The 18,182-nt window shown below is 44.9% G+C and overlaps 1 protein-coding gene across 6 annotated transcripts in view; it reads left to right on the forward strand.

Moving 5' to 3' along the window:
- ZBTB20 (zinc finger and BTB domain containing 20) overlaps positions 1 to 18,182 on the forward strand; it is a 1,365,016-nt gene that overhangs the window by 1,318,398 nt on the left and 28,436 nt on the right. For 5 of the 6 annotated variants that reach the window (XM_073617410.1, XM_073617409.1, XM_073617413.1 and 2 more), the window contains 2 exons: positions 3,581 to 3,779; positions 9,741 to 11,336. In XM_073617410.1, the coding sequence (XP_073473511.1) occupies positions 9,761 to 11,336 (1,576 nt within the window). In that variant the 5' untranslated portion in view covers positions 3,581 to 3,779; positions 9,741 to 9,760. The remainder of the gene's footprint in view (positions 1 to 3,580; positions 3,780 to 9,740; positions 11,337 to 18,182) is intronic. The other variant, XM_073617411.1, reaches the window with a different exon arrangement.

An 18,182-nucleotide genomic window follows, 5' to 3' on the forward strand; every position in this document is an offset into this window, starting at 1 on the left:
CTCCCTGACTTCTCCACTTTATGAAGAATCCGTTTTGGAGAATAGCGCTAACCAGGCTTTGCCAAGGGTTTCAGCAGTTGGGGGGACCTATGGATTTTCATGGGAAGACCCCAAAAGATATACAAACATACCAAACTGAAGTATTATTTTCAGCGGAGGTTGCCTTTATATAAAAGGTGGGCTTACAGCTTCTAGCAAGTTCTTTGCAGGCAATGCAAAGGTGTTCAGATTGCCAGCTTTTACGTATTATGTATGTTGAGGGCCCTTCCCATTCTGAAGCTAGTCTCATTTGGCTAAGCCAGGTCTACGCAGTTCTCTTTTGGCTGAAAGGGGGACCTAAGTTGTTCTCTTTTGGCTGGGGCAGATCTACGCTGTTCTCTTTTGGCTAAGAGGTGGACCTATTCTGTTTTCTTTTGGCTAAGAGTTGGGCTTACACTGTTCTCTTTTGGCTGAGAGGTGGTCTTACACAGTTCTCTGTTGGCTGATTGGTGGGCCTATGCTGTTCCTTTTTGGCTGAGAGGTGGGCCTACTCTGTTCTATTTTGGCTAAGGCAGGCCTATGCATTTCTCTTTTGGATGAGAGCCAGGCCTACAGTGTTCTCTATTGGCTGAGAGGTGGAACTATGCTGTTTTCCTTTGGCTCAGGACGATCTACGTGGTTCTCTTTTGGCTAAGAGGTGGACCTATGCTGTTTTCTTTTGGCTAAGAGGTGGGCTTACACTGTTTTCTTTTGGCTGAGAGGTGGTCTTATACTGTTCTCTATTGGCTAAGTGGGCGGGCCTATGCTGTTCCTTTCTGGCTGAGAGGTGGACCTACTCTGTTCTCTTTTGGCTAAGGCAGGCCTATGCATTTATCTTTTGGATAAGAGGCAGGCTTACAGTGTTCTCTGTTGGCTAAGTGGTAGACCTATATTGTTTTCCTTCGGCTGAGTAGAGGGCCAATGCTGTTCTCTTTGACTGAGAGGTATGCCTATGCTCTTCTGTTTGACTGGGAGGTGGGCCATCGTTCTTCCCTATTGGCTGGTTGGCTAGGCTGTTCTATATTGGCTAAGAGGCATGTGTACCGTGTTCTCTTTTGATGTAGAAACATACATATGCTGTTCTCTGTGATAAACCTGGCCTTTTCAGACTGAACATATGAGGAAAGAATACATAGGAAAAGGCTGCATGTCACAATGACCAGCAGATATCGAGATATGCATATCTTGACTTTTCTTTTAAAAGTCAAACTTGGCTGTGGCTAGGCCTTTTAATTGGTCACCCATATAATATGCAGCCTAATGGCATAGGGTAAAGGCAGCAAGCTCATCATTTAAAGGTGAAGCTTATAAAAATGTATTAACAGGAAGTGAAAAAACATTCCTCCACCGTAAGGCAAAAGCAGCAAAATGTAACAGAATAGTAAACTGTTATCTTTCCCTATTGAAAAGATGTTCCTTGGCTTCCTGTCCTAGTGATTACCTGGGAACTGTCACCAGAACAAGAAGTGAGGGAAAATCTCCCTTCATAGGAAACAAGCAATAGAATATTGATGAAGGATTAACTATTCCCAACTCTAACCAAAGCTAAAAAATACATTTTGTCTGGAGTACGCTTTGCTCTTCAGTCTGCCAGTTGTCCGATAAAGCCCTATAGACTGCTCTGAGGCCAACAAATAAACATGCTTGTAGAGAGTCCTGATCCGACTGCCCAAAGGGTAAACTTTAACTAAATCCCTGTCAATAAAGTGCCACCTTACATTTAAGGTCAGTGAGAAGCTCCCATACATTGATGGTCAGTGAAGTGCCCCCTTTACATTGATGGTCAGTAAATTGCTCCCTGTCATTGATGGTCAGTGAAGAGCTCCCTTACATTGATGGCCAGTGAGAAGTTACCTTTACATTGATGGTTAGTGAAGAGCTCCCCTACATTGATGGTCAGTGAAAAGTTCCCTTACATTGATAGTCAGTGAAGAGCTCCCCTACATTGATGGTCCGTCAGAAGTTCCCTTACATTGATAGTCAGTGAAGAGCTCCCTTACATTGATGGTCAGTGAAGAGCTCCCTTACATTGATGGTCAGTGAAGAGCTCCCTTACATTGATGGTCAGTGAAGAGCTCCCTTACATTGATAGTCAGTGAGAAGTTGCCATACATTGATGGTAAGTGAAGTGCCCCCTTACATTGATGGTTAGTGAATTGTTTCCTTTCATTGATGGTCGGGTGAAGAGCTCCCTTACATTGATGTTCAGTGAGAAGCTCCCTTACATTTATGGTCAGTGAGAATCTCCCTTACATTGATGGTCAGTAAAGAGCTCACTTACACATTGGTGATCAGTGGAGAAGGGCTCGCTTAGATTGGTGGTCAGTGGGAGAAGGACCACCTTACATTTGTGATCATTAGGAGAGGGACTCATTGCATTGGTGGTTAGTGGGAAGAATGTCCTTTCCATTGATTGTCAGTAGGAAGAATGCTTTCCTAAAAGATTGCTAGAAACATATTGATGTCAGTAGTTACTCATTTCTCAAGGAACTCCTATCTACCATCTGGAGCTGCCTTTCTCAACCTTTTTCAACACAGAGGAACTCTTAAATAATTTTCGGTCTCAGAGAACTCTTGCTAAAAATTACTATATCTGCATCTCATGATACATTAGTGTAATGGTCGGTGGAAACAATTCTTCTTACACTTGTGGTCATTGGGAAGACTTAGCCCTTTCTAGATAGCTAAAAAGATCAAGGGTGAGAAGCAGAAATTGCTCATTGCTCAAGGAAACCCTAGCAACCTCTGGAGGAACCCCAGGGTTCAATGGAACTTGCTTGAGAAACCCTTATCTGGAGGAACCCTAGGATTCCACAAGACCCTGGTTAAAAAGGCTGCTTTAAAGATATGACCAACAGCTATTTGAAGTTCAGGCCCACTTCCCGTTCCATCTAACATCAATCAAATAAACAGTAAGTGGGGATATTTTCCTTTCCTTCTTGTACTGTCAAATAGGAAGTGAATAGAATCTCCCAAATGGACACAGACAACAATAAAGAGTTGACATAGCTTCCAACCCTCCTCTCACTCTATTCAAGCTCTACTGGATAAAAGTTGAAGCTTGAGCAAAGCTTCACACTATTTTTTTATATATATGTAAAATACTTTTTATGAAGATTCTACATTCTCTTTAATGTCTGAGAAGAACAGAAACAGCCCCCTTTTTTTCACATACATTCTTTAGATGTCACACAATGAATAAACTTCACTTCTGCCTTATGTCAATTAGCTAATTAACAGCATTGTGTGTCAGTCTTGCCGAATAATAGAGCACCTAGGAATAAGACTAATTATGAGAACAATGGGGAGAGGTTCTTTTTTTTTTTTTCCTTCTTCTTCTTTAATAGAGGGAGCCTGTGACCAGGGGCTCCGTACAGCAGGCATGTAGAAGATTTGAGGGTGTACGGTCATTGATGGCAAGACCTTTGTCTGATCATAGTACACAATGGAAGCCTCTTGCTCAGAATAGATGGAGGTTATCGTTAGCATATTCTAAAAATTCCTTGTTTTCCCCCCAAACCTCCAGTCCGCTCCCCTCAAAGGCTCCTTTGTCTGTTCACAGGAAGAGACTCCGGACAGCTGAAAACCAGAAGGCGTCTGTGGAGAATGAGATTACTCAGCCGAGAGAAAGCAGCGCCAAGCCTTGCCGCCTCTGCCAGAACTTTGTAGCTGTCCTGTTGCGGTGCCCAGCCATATCCACTCAACACATACAGACATCAAGCAACCAATCAGCACGTGTGCACACACAAAGTCGTCTGATTGTGAGTACTAAGACACCATGGCCATGAGCCAAATTCCCCTTATACACTGAGCCGCTGCCATGTCTTCTGTCATGCCAGGCAATGGTGCGCTGCTAATTAATGTACAGAGAATGACAGGGCCTGTACATCAGGCTCCTGGCACACATTAAACAACATGCTGGTTGTGCCCACTAAAGACAAGCTGCTTTACTCTGCTATCCAGATATCTCAACTATAGGCTCGTGTTTCCGGCCTTACACAGTTCAGGTGTATCCATGTGTCCGCTGTCAGTAAACCTAATATCCCGCCTAGCTCACTTGCTCCAGGTAGCTGGACTCACTCACTCCGGGAGTCTGGTCTCACTCACTCCAGGTAGCTGGACTCACTCACTCCGGGAGTCTTGGCTCACTCACTCGAGGTAGCTGGACTCACTCACTCCAGGTAGCTGGACTCGCTCACTCAAGGTGTCTGGTCTCACTCACTCTAGGTGTCCAGCCCCACTCACTACTGTCAAGCTTTAGATGCCCTAGGTGTGCCACCTTGCTCTGTCTACCTGTACCCCATTGTTCTGGCCTCAGTCAATGTAGATACCTGGTTTCACTCACTACAGGTGTCTGGGCTCATTCACAGGAGGTGTCAGGCCTTACTCACTCCATCTGTCAGTTTTGTTCATTACAGGTTTCCAGTCTGTCTCGCTCAAGGTCTCTCACTGCAAATGTCAGACTTTACTGCAGGTACCTCGACTTCCTCACTCCAGGTGTCTGAGCTCCCACACTGCAGGTGTCCCACCTTCCTCCCTCATTGAATGTGTGTATCCTCCCCCCGCTGTAGGTGTCTCTCTGCCCCCTCTTCAGGTGTCTCCTCTTCCTTGCTGCAGGTTTCTCACCTTCCTTCCTTGCTGCAGGTGTCTTACCCTCCTCTTTTGCTGCTGGTGCCTCACCTCTACCACTGCAGATGTTCCTGGCTGCGGGTGACTTATCTTCCTTCTCGGCTACAGGTGTCCTACCTCCCTCACTTACACCCCCGCTACCCAGTGCAGGTGTCCCACTTTTCTTCCTGGTTGCAGGTGTCCCACTTTCCTCAGTACAGGTGTCCCACCTGCCACCCTCACTGCAGGTGTCTCACCTTCATCTTTAGCTGCAGGTATCTCATCCCCATTCTGTGCAAATGTCCCACCTTACTCCTTCACTGCAGGTACACACTGCTGGTGTCTCTCTTCCCTTAGTGCAGTTGTCCCACCTTTCTACCTCACTGCAAGTGTCTCACCTCCCTCCCTCTCTGTAAAGCCGCGTTCACACGAGCCGAATGTCCGACAGAAAAAGTCCGATGGAATCTTTTCATCGTCTATTCCGATCATGTGTGTGCCTCATCTGACTTTTTTTTTTCGAAAATTCTGAGGGACCTACAAATGGAACATGTTCTAAATATTTCTGACAGAACCAATTCCTATCGGGAAAACCGCTCGTCTGTATGCTGTTCCGACGGACCAAAAACGATGCATGCTCTGAAGCAAGTACGAGACGGAAGCTATTGAACATCCTTTTTCTAGTCCCATCGTACATGCTGTACATCACCTCGTTCTGGATGGTCGGACTTTGGTCAGACTTTGGGTTGACCGTGTGTAGGCAAGACCACTTGAATGGAATTCCGTCGGAGAAACCTTCAGAGTTTATTCCGACGGCAAAACCGGGCGTGTGTACGCGGCATAAGTGTATCGCCTTCAACATGGCAAATGTCTCACCTTTCTCCCTCTCTGTAGGTGTCTCACCTACCTCACTGCAGGTGCCTCCCCTTCCTCCCTTTCTGCGGGTGTCTTACCTTCCTCCTTGGCTGCAGGTATCCCGCTCCCCCTCAGTGCAAATGTCCCACCTTACTCCTTCACTGCAGGTACACACTGCCGGTATCTCACTTCCCTTAGTGTTCTTCCTCCCGTACCACAGGTGTCTCACCTTCTTTAGTTCAGGTGACCCACCTTCCTCCCTCACTGAAGGTGTCTCAGCTCCCTCTCTCACAGTAGGTATCCCACCTCCCACACTGCAGGTGCCTCACTTCCCTACATCTCTGTAGGTGCCTCACCTCCATCACTGCAAACATCCCACCTTACTCCTTCATTGCAGGTACACATTGCTGGTGTCTCACCTCCCTTAGTTCAATTGTCCCACCGTTCTCCCTCACTACTGCAGGGTTACTCCCTTCCTCCCGTACTACGGGTGTCTCACCTTCTTCAGTTCAGGTAAAGCACCTTCCACCCACACTGCAGGTGTTTCACCTCTCTCCCTCTCTGTAAGGTGCCTAATTTCTCTCACTGCATGAGTCCAACCTCAGTCACCACCTCACAGACCCCATGGGGGGGAGACTTACTAAAACTGGGGCACTCTGATTCTGGTGCAGCGGTGCATGATAGCCAATCAGCTTCCAACTTCTGGTGCATCGGTGCATGATAGCCAATCAGCTTCACACTTCAGCTTGCTCAATTAAGCTTTGGCAATAAAGCCTGGAAGCTGATTGGTTTCTATGCAGAGCTGCACCAGATTTTGCCCGCCCCAGTTTTAGTAAATCCCCCCCCCCCCCCCCATCATGTGTCCAGCCGTACCCTTTGGGTGGAGAGCTGACTCTCTCCTCTGGTAGACAAAGTCACAGTAAATTCCATGACATGCTGTTCTGCATGCCTCCAGCAGTGACTGACACGTGCCTCCTAACCGTGGCTTGCAAGCAACCTGGGAGCCCGGTAACCATTTCATTTGTGTAAATCCGGACTTCACCTCTGCAAGATGCACTTTGGCCCATCTCTTCTTGCCTTTTTAATTTCATTATTAGTCCATCAGTGTGATGGCCAGTCTCATTGACCAATAACGAGTTGTGGAAGGGAGGTAGCACCATGCCTACTCCAGTGGTAACATCTGTGTGGGGAGATTCCCTGGTTTGTACACCTGCTGGAACCATTAAGGGGGGGGGTCCCTCTTTTCCTTCAATTTTTGTATACTATGGAGAATGCAGCTGTAGGAGCAGACACACTTCAAGATGGCCAGGAACATCCAAGGCTTCATGTTGCTTGTCACCAGAGCCAGGAATTAAGTCGAATCTTGACACTAGTGTCCCCATAAAGCCAAGAAAAGGCTCAACCTAGCAGACTTTACTTTTAACTTAAATATCAGATGAGTGGGTGCTGACCTTTTAAAGTCCTATGAAAGTATTCCTGACCTCATACGTTCACTGCTTTACACATCATAAAGCCTTATTTCCTCTTGGTACGGCTTATCCTGAACTGGAAGAGCATGGACCAAGCTAAACAAGGGTCTCTGCTGCCCCCTTTTGACGCATTTGAATATTGCAGATGTGCATTACGTCAAATGAGTTTTTGGATGAGAGAAGCAATTTAAGATGTTTCTCACTTTGCCACAGGCAGATTCAGATTTATGGATTTATTTTTACAAGTAGAGTTGATGGTTGACTCTGCTCACCAGTGTCTTTTTTAATAATCAGTTTTTGGTAGACTGACCCTTTAAGTTTGCACGTTATTGAGAAATGTCCTTTAAAATCTAAGTCAACGGTTGTCACCTGATGAGCTGAAGGGGGCTTCAAATGCAGCCCCTGACATCACCAAAGGGCTGCACCTAATATTCAGTATACGTAATGCTTGAGAGAACTGTCAGAAACTGCAGAGCTAATACAGGAGACATAGGTGTGTGCACAGGGTGTGCCAGGTGTGACTGGGCACACCCTAATCATGCTGTGCTGCACACATTCGCCCTGCTGCTTGGCTGCAGAGAAAGGAAGTGGGGAAATTCTGTCCTTGGTCCCTTTCTCAAAAGTGAGACATCGGGGATTTGTTTAGAACCTTGATATTTCACCAAAGCCCCCCAATGGGGCTCCTAAAAAAAATTGTAAAAAAAAAAAATTATTGTAAAAAAAAAAAAGAAATGTAAAAAAAAAAATTATTGTAAAAAAAAAATTGTAAAAAATAGTTATATTAAAAAAATACTAAAAAAGAACTCTCAATATCTGCCCTACTGCTCTACTGATTCCAACCTCCGTCCACCGTTCTATTGACACCAGGGGAACCCCTCCCCCTGTACATCGCCACCTCCCCTATCCATGCGTCCGGCCCCTTTCAAGACACCGGCGCATGGATTCCAATGCGGAGGGGCTGTTTTTTTTTTTGAAGCACCGATTAGAGCCAGAGGCTCTAATAGGCTTCAATATAGGGTGGGCTTGGGTCGCAGAGAGTGCGCTCCGAGCCCACCCAGATGTGTTACAACAGCGAATCAATAATCGCTGTTGTAACACTGATCCTCCTACAAGCCAATCAGGAAGCGGGTTATGACACCAGGAAAGGACAGGCGATCTTATTGGACACCTAGGAGGAGGAGGGGAGGAGCTGGAAGCCGCCATGGAGGGAAGGACACTCTGAGCCGGGCCGCTGCACCACTCTAACCGCCGTGATTAGGTAAGTGCCGTACCGACCGGCAAACAGCGGGGGGTTGGGTGCCACTGAGGGGGTGGGATGGGTGATTGTTTGCCTCCCCCAAAAAAAGACACCAACCGCCACCGATTGACACTGTCCATTGCCCTACTGCCATATACATACATATATATATATAGATAGACAGAGAGAGAGAGAGAGAGAGAGAGAGAGAGAGAGAGGGAGGAAGAGGGTACATTGTTAGCTGGGATTATGCTGCAGAAGACAATAAGAAACTGGGAACATGTTACACAAGGCTATTAGAGATCAATGCTACCTTATCAATGTTCCCACTACAAACTGCTGAGGTCCGACCGAGGGCCACACATCATATACCAAAGGGTACATGATGTTTAAAGCAGGTTGGGCACCAGGAATTTAAGTTATTTTTACATTTTGTAAATTTGCATTCCATACGGTTAAAGATCAGCGTAAGTAATTTAACATTTTGACTAAGACCGTAATCGATGTTAAAAAAGAAAAGTAGGCAAATAAAAAGTAAATATTTCCAAATATGAGCAAGAATTATGAATGATTAAAAAAACAAAAAAAAATAAAAATAAATAAAAAACACAAAATTGTTATATATGTGCTTATCGTTTGATGGTTTAAATCAGTGTTCTCCAAACTGCAACCTGGGGACTGGATGTGGCCTTTTGCTTGCCTCTATCTGGCCCTTGGGGCGCTATTCCTGTAACTGACACCAATGATGAGGCACCATTCCTTCCACTCACACCAGCAATGGGGCACTTTGCCTCCCACTGACACCATCGATGGGGTACTCTTCCTCCCACTGACACCATCAATGGGATAAAATTCCTCCCACTGACACCATCGATGGAGTACTATTCCTCCCACTGACACCATCGATGGAGTACTAATCCTCCCACTGACACCATCGATGGAGTACTATTTCTCTCACTGACACCATCGATGGAGTACTATTCCTCCCACTGACACAATCGATGGAGTACTATTCCTCCCACTGACACCATCGATGGAGTACTATTCCTCCCACTGACACCATCGATGGAGTACTAATCCTCCCACTGACACCATCGATGGAGTACTAATCCTCCCACTGACACCATCGATGGAGTGCTATTCCTCCCACTGACACCATCGATGGAGTACTATTCCTCCCACTGACACCATCGATGGAGTACTAATCCTCCCACTGACACCATCGATTGGGGTACTATTTTTCCCACTGATACCAAAAATGGAGCATTACTCCCACTGACGCCAGGGCATCCTGTACTTCCACTGGCCACAGTCCAGCCCCCTAAAGTCTAAAGGACAGTAAACTGGCCCTTTGCTTAGAAAGTTTGGAGACCTCAGTATCTCTCAAGCATTTAATAAGCTTTGGGACAAATACAAGTTGAAATGTTTTTTAGCTTTTATGTAGATATGGTTTTCTTTATCACAATAACGTTTTTTATGTAGATTTGTTTTTAATAATTGTCCCGTTTCAGTTTTTGATATTGACATCTTGTCGGCCATTTTGTATCTCCTCCCAGGTGACCTCAGTTGCAAGGGGATGACAGAGCGCACTCACAGCATCAACCTTCACAACTTCAGCAATTCCGTGCTCGAGACGCTAAACGAGCAGCGCAACCGTGGCCACTTCTGTGACGTGACGGTGCGAATCCACGGGAGCATGCTGCGGGCACACCGCTGCGTGCTGGCCGCTGGCAGCCCATTCTTCCAGGACAAGCTGCTGCTCGGCTACAGCGACATCGAGATCCCGTCGGTGGTGTCGGTCCACGCAGTCCAGAAGCTCATTGACTTTATGTACAGCGGAGTGCTGCGGGTCTCCCAGTCGGAGGCCCTCCAAATCCTTACTGCTGCCAGCATCCTGCAGATAAAAACCGTCATAGACGAATGCACGCGAATTGTCTCACAAAACGTGGGTGGGGTTTATCCCCTCATACCGGACTCTGGTCAAGAGACGCCCAGGGGGACTCCGGAATCCGGAACCTCTGGGCAAAGTAGTGACACCGAATCTGGCTTTCTGCAGAGCCACCGTCAGCATAGCGTGGACAGGATCTACTCTGCCTTATACACGTGTTCCATGCAAAATGGCAGTGGGGAACGCTCGTTTTACAGCGGAGCCCTGGTCAGCCATCACGAAACTGCCTTGGGGCTGCCTAGACAACATCACATAGAAGAGCCTAGCTGGATCACGAGGATTCACCAGCGCTCTCAGAGGATGGAGCGGTATCTCACCACCACCCCGGAAACCACCCACTGCCGCAAACAACCGCGCCCCGTCCGGATTCAGACATTGATGGGAAACATACACATCAAGCAGGAAGTGGAAGACGACTATGACTACTACGGTCAGCAAAGGCCGCAGGGCCTCGAACGCAATGAGTCCGAAGAGTGCACTGAAGACACCGATCAAGCAGAAGGCACGGAGAGTGAACCAAAAGGAGAGAGCTTTGACTCTGGAGTGAGCTCATCCATTGGCACAGAGCCCGACACGTCGGAGCAGCAGTATATGCCTAACCTTGTACGGGAGGGTCAACAGGATCCCTCTCAACTAGAGTCTAACGCCTTGTCCACCGAATGCGTTGAGAACCAGAACCAACAGCACTTAGAAACCAGCTCGTCTTCTCCGGAGAGGAGCAATGACATTAAAATGGACAGCACAGTCATCAGTGTTAGCAATAGCACCGAGAAAGGGGTCTTACAGACTTCTGTAACCCAGTCCATAGGGCAAGCTATGCCAACCACTCAGCTGTACTTACGCCAGACCGAAACCCTCACCAGCAACCTGAGGATGCCGCTCACTCTGACCAGCAACACCCAGGTCATCGGCACGGCGGGCAATACCTACCTTCCGGCCCTGTTCACAACGCAGGCGGCTGGCACCGGACCCAAGCCTTTTCTCTTCAGCCTGCCCCAACCCCTGGCTGGTCAGCAGCCCCAGTTTGTGTCTGTTTCCCAGGGAGGAATGCCATCGTATCCTTCCCAAATCCAAAACCAACAACCCCAAGGAGGACATAGCACAGGCAGCGTGCAGGGAGAGAAAAAGCCTTATGAGTGCACTCTCTGCAACAAAACCTTCACCGCCAAACAAAACTATGTGAAGCACATGTTTGTACATACAGGTACGTTCATGCCTTTCATTGCGTTTTGCTTCTTTGTGTTTTTAAAATACAGTGCCTTGAAAAAGTATTCATACCCCTTGACATTTTCCACATTTTGTCATGTTACAACCAAAACCGTAAATTGGGATTTTATGTGATAGACCAACACAAAGTGGCACATAATTGTGAAGTGGAAGGAAAATGATAAATGGTTTTCAAACTTTTTTACAAACATCTGAAAAGTGTGGCGTGCATTTGTATTCAGCCCCCTTTACTCTGATACCCCTACCTAAAATCTAGTGGAACCAATTGCCTTCAGAATCACCTAATTAGTAAATAGAGTCCACCTGTGTATAATTTAATCTCAGTATAAATAGAGCTGTTCTGTGAAGCCCTCAGAGGTTTGTTAGAGAACCTTAGTGAGCAAACAGCATCACGAAGGCCAAGGAACACACCAGACAGGTCAGGAATAAAGTTGTGGAGAAGTTTAAAGCAGGGTTAGGTTATAAAAAAAATATACCAAGCTTTGAACATATCACTGAGCAATGTTCAATTCATCATAGGGCCGGGCAAGGAGAGCATTAATCAGAGAAGCAGCCAAGAGGTGCATGGTAACTCTGGAGGAGCTGCAGAGATCCACAGCTCAGGTGGGAGAATCTGTCCACAGGACAACTGTTAGTCGTGCTCTCCACAAATCTGACCTTTATGGAAGAGTGGCAAGAAGAAAGCCATTGTTTAAAGAAAGCTAAAAGAAGTCCTATTTGCAGTTTGCGAGAAGCCATTAGGGGACACAACAAACACGTGGAAGAGGGTGCTCTGGTCAGATGAGACCAGATTTGAACTTTTTTGGCCTAAAAGCAAAACGTTATGTGTGGTAGAAAACTAACACTGCACATCACCCTAAACACACCATGCCCACCATGAAACATGGTGGTGGCAGCATCATGTTGTGGGGATGCTTTTCTTCAGCAGGGACAGGGAAGCTGGTCAGAATTGATGGGAAGATGGATGGAGCCAAATACAGGGCAATCTTAGAAGAAAACCTGTTGGAGTCTGCAAAAGACTTGAGACTGGGGCGGAGGTTCACCTTCCAGCAGGACAACGACCCTAAACATACAGCCAGATCTACAATGGAATGGTTTAGATCACAGTATATTCATGTGTTAGAACAGCCCACTTAAAGTCCAGACCTAAATCCAATTGAGAATCTGTGGCAAGACTTGAAAATTGCCGATCACAGACGCTCTCCATCCAATCTGACAGAACTTGAGCTATTTTGCAAAGAAGAATGGGCAAAAATACTGACAAAGGGGTCCTGGGTGACTCAGAAACCTTGCACTCTCCATGTGTTGTGATCATGCAATAAATAATCCGCTTGGATGCTACCTTGTGTCGAACCATGATGTGCTGACAAATATCTACTTTGTGAATTGGCAAAAATGCCACTCTCTAGATGTGCAAAGCTGGTAGAGACATCCCCAAAAAGACTTGCAGCTGTAATTGCAGAGAAATGAGGTTCTACAAAGTATTGACTCCGGGGGCCTGAATACAAATGCCACCCCACACTTTTCACATATTTATTTTAAAAAATTTTGAAAACCATTTATCATTTTCTTTCCACTTCATAATTATGTGCCACTTTGTGTTGGTCTATCACATAAAATCCCAATAAAATACAATTACGTTTTTGGTTGTAACATGAGAAAATGTGGAAAATGTCAAGGGGAATGAATACTTTTTCAAGGCACTGTATGAGCTTGTTAAACATCCCTTTTTAAAACCATGGCCATTAATATAGAGTCAGCCCCCCTTTGGTGGCTATAAATAGAAGCCTAAACTCTTCTGTGAAGGCTTTCCATAAAGATTTAGGAGGGTGTCAATGGGAATTTGTCCCCATTCAACCAAAGGAACATATGTGAGTTCATGTTCTGATGTTGGATAAGATAGGTTATCTTATCCAACATCAGAACATGAACTCACAATCAGAGTCGTGATTCCTCCCAAAGGTTTTCAGTAGGGTTGTGGTCAGGGCTCTGTACAGGTCACTCAAGTTCCTCCATCCCAAACGAGTCCAAACCAAGTCTTTATGGAGCTGGCTTTGTACACAGGGGCACAGTCATGCTGGAACAGAAAAGGGCCTTCACCAAACTGTTGGAAGTATACAGTTCTCTAAAATGCCAGTAATCTGGAGGGGTTTTCACATAACTTTTGGCCATATGGTGTATGAGTACATTATTTTTCCTTTTTTGGATTGTATATCTATTGCTGCCTTGTGTCGGAGTATGAACAATCATGGTTATTTCCTTAAAGGGAAAAAAAAAATGTAAAAAAATTAACAAACATTTCTATACTTACTGAGCGACCGCAAACCTCCTCTTTTCGGGTCCCCCGCCGGCACTCCTGGCCCCTCCTCTCTGGCCAGTGCCCCTCATGGGAAGCCGCTTCCCATGGGGGCACTTGTGTGTGCTCCCACCCGAGTCCCTCTGCCGACTCCGAGTCACAGGAATTGCAAAAGTAAGTGTACTCCTGTGACACACAGGAGAAGTATGGCCAAAAAAGCTTTTTTTTTTTTTTTTATTTATTTGACTATATTTTTTTGAGATATTGATCAATTTGTCTGTTATTCAGTCATATCAGTAATTTTCTATCTGAAGTAAATTGGATAATTAATTGAAATAATTTATCCATCTATCAATCTGTATATGGCTACTAGTTATCTATCTATCTATCTATCTATCTATCTATCTATCTATCTATCTATCTATCTATCTATCTATCTATCTATCTATCTATCTATCTATCTATCTATCTATCGCTATTAGCCAGATAGTTAGATAGAGTGAGATATAGAACATTAAGTAGATAGATAGATGTTTTCTATTTATTTATTTATTTCTCTCTCGCTCTCTTTACCTTTGTTTTAATCTAAATAATTTGAGCTATTGATCTGTCTGTCGTTCAGTTTTATCTATCTATCTATCTATCTATCTATCTATCTATCTATCTATCTATCTATCTATCTATCTATCTATCTATCTATCTATCTATCTATCCCTATTGTCTTTTTATCAAGCTTTAAATCTTGAGCTATTGACCTGTCTGTTATTCAGACATACTATCTATCTATCTTTATATGACTATTAGCCAGATAGATACAAAGATAGAACGAGCGAGAGAGAAATAGAACATTAAGTAGATAGATGTTTTCTATCTATCTATTTATTTATTTCTCTCTCGCTCTCTTTACCTTTATTTTAAATCTAAATAATTTGAGCTGTTGATCTGTCTGTTATTCAGTTCTATCTATCTATCTATCTATCTATCTATCTATCTATCTATCTATCTATCTATCTATCTATCTATCTATCTATCTATCTATCTATCTATCTATCTATCTATCTATCTTTATATGGCTATTGGTCAGATAGATACAAAGATAGAGAGAGTGAAATAGAAATAGAAAAATAGGTAGAATGATAGATAGATTTTTGCTATCTATCTATCCATCTTTATATGGCTATTAGTCAGATATCTATCTGTCTGTCTGCCTATCGATCCCTATTTTCTTTCCGAAATTAATATTTCTGTTTGTGTATCCAGATAAAGTCCTGTATCTCCCCTTTAAATAATCTGGGTAGTTTCCTGACCCTGTGTAAGTGTTGGGATACCACACCGCTGGCTGCATGACGTAAGGACAGGCTGCGAGCTCCCAGTCCGGCCATAAATGTCTAATTAGACAGGATGTCACAGCACACACCATACACAATGTGGTGTTATTCTTTTTAAGGGAATAATGGTGTTTTTTTTTTTCGGAAGCCACCCTCCTTATAACAATAATTTTCCCGTTCCCCCTGGGGTGCTGTTATTAAGGAGTGGTAAATGTTCACATCTCTAAACATTTTCACATCTGTTCTTGCAGCTCATGCACAAAGCCTTTATTATCTTGTGAAGGGAAGTGCTAAAACCAATAGCAACCAGCCAGCTTTTGTTGCTGATGAAACAGGATAGAGAGGGATTCGCTGTTTATTCGACCACATCTCCACCACAGCTCCCACCGTGGACAGGTGAAGATGCGGTGGGACCATTAAAGCATTGTTTCTTGTATTCATTCAGACTGGCTTTCTGATTGCTGAGGCCTCACCTAGGGGCCTTGGCACCATGCCCCATACTTTGAGTGCATATCTGTCTCTGGCTTTCCTAGATAAAGGATGCTGGGGTACTGTCACACACTGAGAATGGTATAGGCAGGAACAGAGTGCACAGAGGGGACGATATAGGAAGGGACAGAATGTACAGTAAGAACGGTATAGGCAGGAACAGAATGTACAGAGGGGATGATATAGGCAGGAACAGAGTGTACAGAGGGGACAATATAGACAGGAATCTATCTATCTATCTATCTATCTATCTATCTATCTATCTATCTATCTATCTATCTATCTATCTATCTATCTATCTATCTATCTATCTATCTATCTAGGCAGGAACAGAATGTACAGAGGGGATGATATAGGCAGGAACAGAGTGCACAGAGAGGATGATATAGGCAGGAACAGAGTGCACAGAGAGGATGATATAGGCAGGAACAGAGTGTACAGAGGGGACAATATAGGCAGGAACAGAGTGTACAGAGAGGTCAGTATAGGGAGGAACTGAGTGCACAGAGAGGTCAGTGTAGGCAGGAATAGAGTTTACAGAGAGGACGGTATAGGCAGGAACAGACTAGAAAGAGAGGACAGTATAGGCAGGAACAGAATAGAAAGAGAGGATGGTATAGGCGGGAACAGGGTTTACAGAGAAGATGGTATAGGCAGGAATAGAATAGAAAGAGAGGACAGTATAGGCAGGAACAGGGTGCAGAAGAGGATGGTATAGGCAGAAACAGAATGGACAGAGAGGACAGTGTAGGGAGGAACAGAGAGGTCAGTGTAGGCAGGAACAGAGTTTACAGAGAAAATGGTATAGGCAGGAACAGAGTGTACAGAGAGGACGGTATAGGCAGGAACAGAATAGAAAGAGAGGACGGTATAGGCAGGAACAGAGTGTACAGAGAAGACAGTGTAGGGATGAACAGAGAGGTCAGTATAGGCAGGAACAGAATAGAAAGAGAGGACGGTATAGGCAGAAACAGAGTGTACAGAGAGGACAGTGTAGGGAGGAACAGAGAGGTCAGTATAGGCAGGAACAGAATAGAAAGAGAGAATGGTATAGGCAGAAACAGAATGGACAGAGAGTACGGTATAGGCAGGAACAGAGTGTCCAGAGAGGACAGTGTAGGGAGGAACAGAGAGGTCAGTATAGGCAGGAACAAAATAGAAAGAGAGGACGGTATAGGCAGAAACAGAGTGTACAGAGAGGACAGTGTAGGGAGGAACAGAGAGGTCAGTATAGGCAGGAACAGAATAGAAAGAGAGGACGGTATAGGCAGGAACAGAGTGTACAGAGAAGACAGTGTAGGGATGAACAGAGAGGTCAGTATAGGCAGGAACAGAATAGAAAGAGAGGACGGTATAGGCAGGAACAGAGTGTACAGAGAAGACAGTGTAGGGATGAACAGAGAGGTCAGTATAGGCAGGAACAGAATAGAAAGAGAGAATGGTATAGGCAGAAACAGAATGGACAGAGAGTACGGTATAGGCAGGAACAGAGTGTCCAGAGAGGACAGTGTAGGGAGGAACAGAGAGGTCAGTATAGGCAGGAACAAAATAGAAAGAGAGGACGGTATAGGCAGAAACAGAGTGTACAGAGAGGACAGTGTAGGGAGGAACAGAGAGGTCAGTATAGGCAGGAACAGAATAGAAAGAGAGGACGGTTTAGGCAGGAACAGGGTTTACAGTGAGGATGGTATAACCAGGAACAGAATGTACGGAGAGGACAGTATAGACAGGAACAGAGTTTACAGAGAAGATGGTATAGGCAGGAATAGAATGGAAAGATAGGACGGTATAGGCAGGAACAAAGTGCATAGAAAGGACGATATAGGCAGGAACAGAGTGCATAGAGAGGTCAGTGTAGGCAGTAACAGAGAAGACAGTACTCCTATCTTTTTATTTTGCAACATGTTGTCCAGTATTTGAACCCCCAAAACACATTGGCTTTCTCTTCCGGCCTCTTGTCACATTAGATCTGTGGTGCTTCAATCTTTTCTGCATTCTTAAGACTACTCTAGTGACCCCCCAAGGATACCCGGGTCTACCTTTGGGTCCAGCGCTCTGCCAACACATCAATTGTCAAACATCTTGGTTTTAAGCCAGGGGCTTGCTAAGTAGTACAGTAAGTTTCAAGGTAAGATTCCAAGAGCTTGCACTTAGAAAATAAAACTGTGAAAGCTCCCATATCTCTATCTAATTGTGGGTTACTACAGAGAGGTTTTGAAAGCGGACCTTTATACCCAAAGCCAACACCTTGTTTTAGTTTTTGACAGAGTAGAGAAAGGTGGAAACACCTGTCCGCTTTTTTTTGCCCTCTGTGTCCCATTGGGGAGTTTTCACTTCCTGTCCTGTAGACACAACAGGAAGTGAGAGGAATTCCCTCCAAAGTGAGCAATAATCTCTCTTTTAGCACAGTTGTCACTGCAGCAGGTGCTCCAATTGGAAGATTTCCCCCTCTATTCCTAATGTGGTCACAGCCCAAAATTTTGGATTCCCCTCACTTTTTATCTCGGTGACATTGGCCACCAGAACATAGAGTGAAGCCATAGACAGCTGTACAGACCTGAGAGGGGCTCTAACCCGTCCACACTTTATTTAAAAACTAAAAAAAGGTTTTAGCTTTATATAGACTTTAACAACACCCAAAATTGTTACTATTTTTGAGTTTTTCTAACATTTGTCTTTTTTCTTTCCTTTTCTCCTTGGTGTGACGCAG

Source organism: Aquarana catesbeiana, linkage group LG02 (genome assembly GCF_042186555.1).
Source record: "Aquarana catesbeiana isolate 2022-GZ linkage group LG02, ASM4218655v1, whole genome shotgun sequence".
Lineage (NCBI taxonomy): Eukaryota > Metazoa > Chordata > Amphibia > Anura > Ranidae > Aquarana > Aquarana catesbeiana.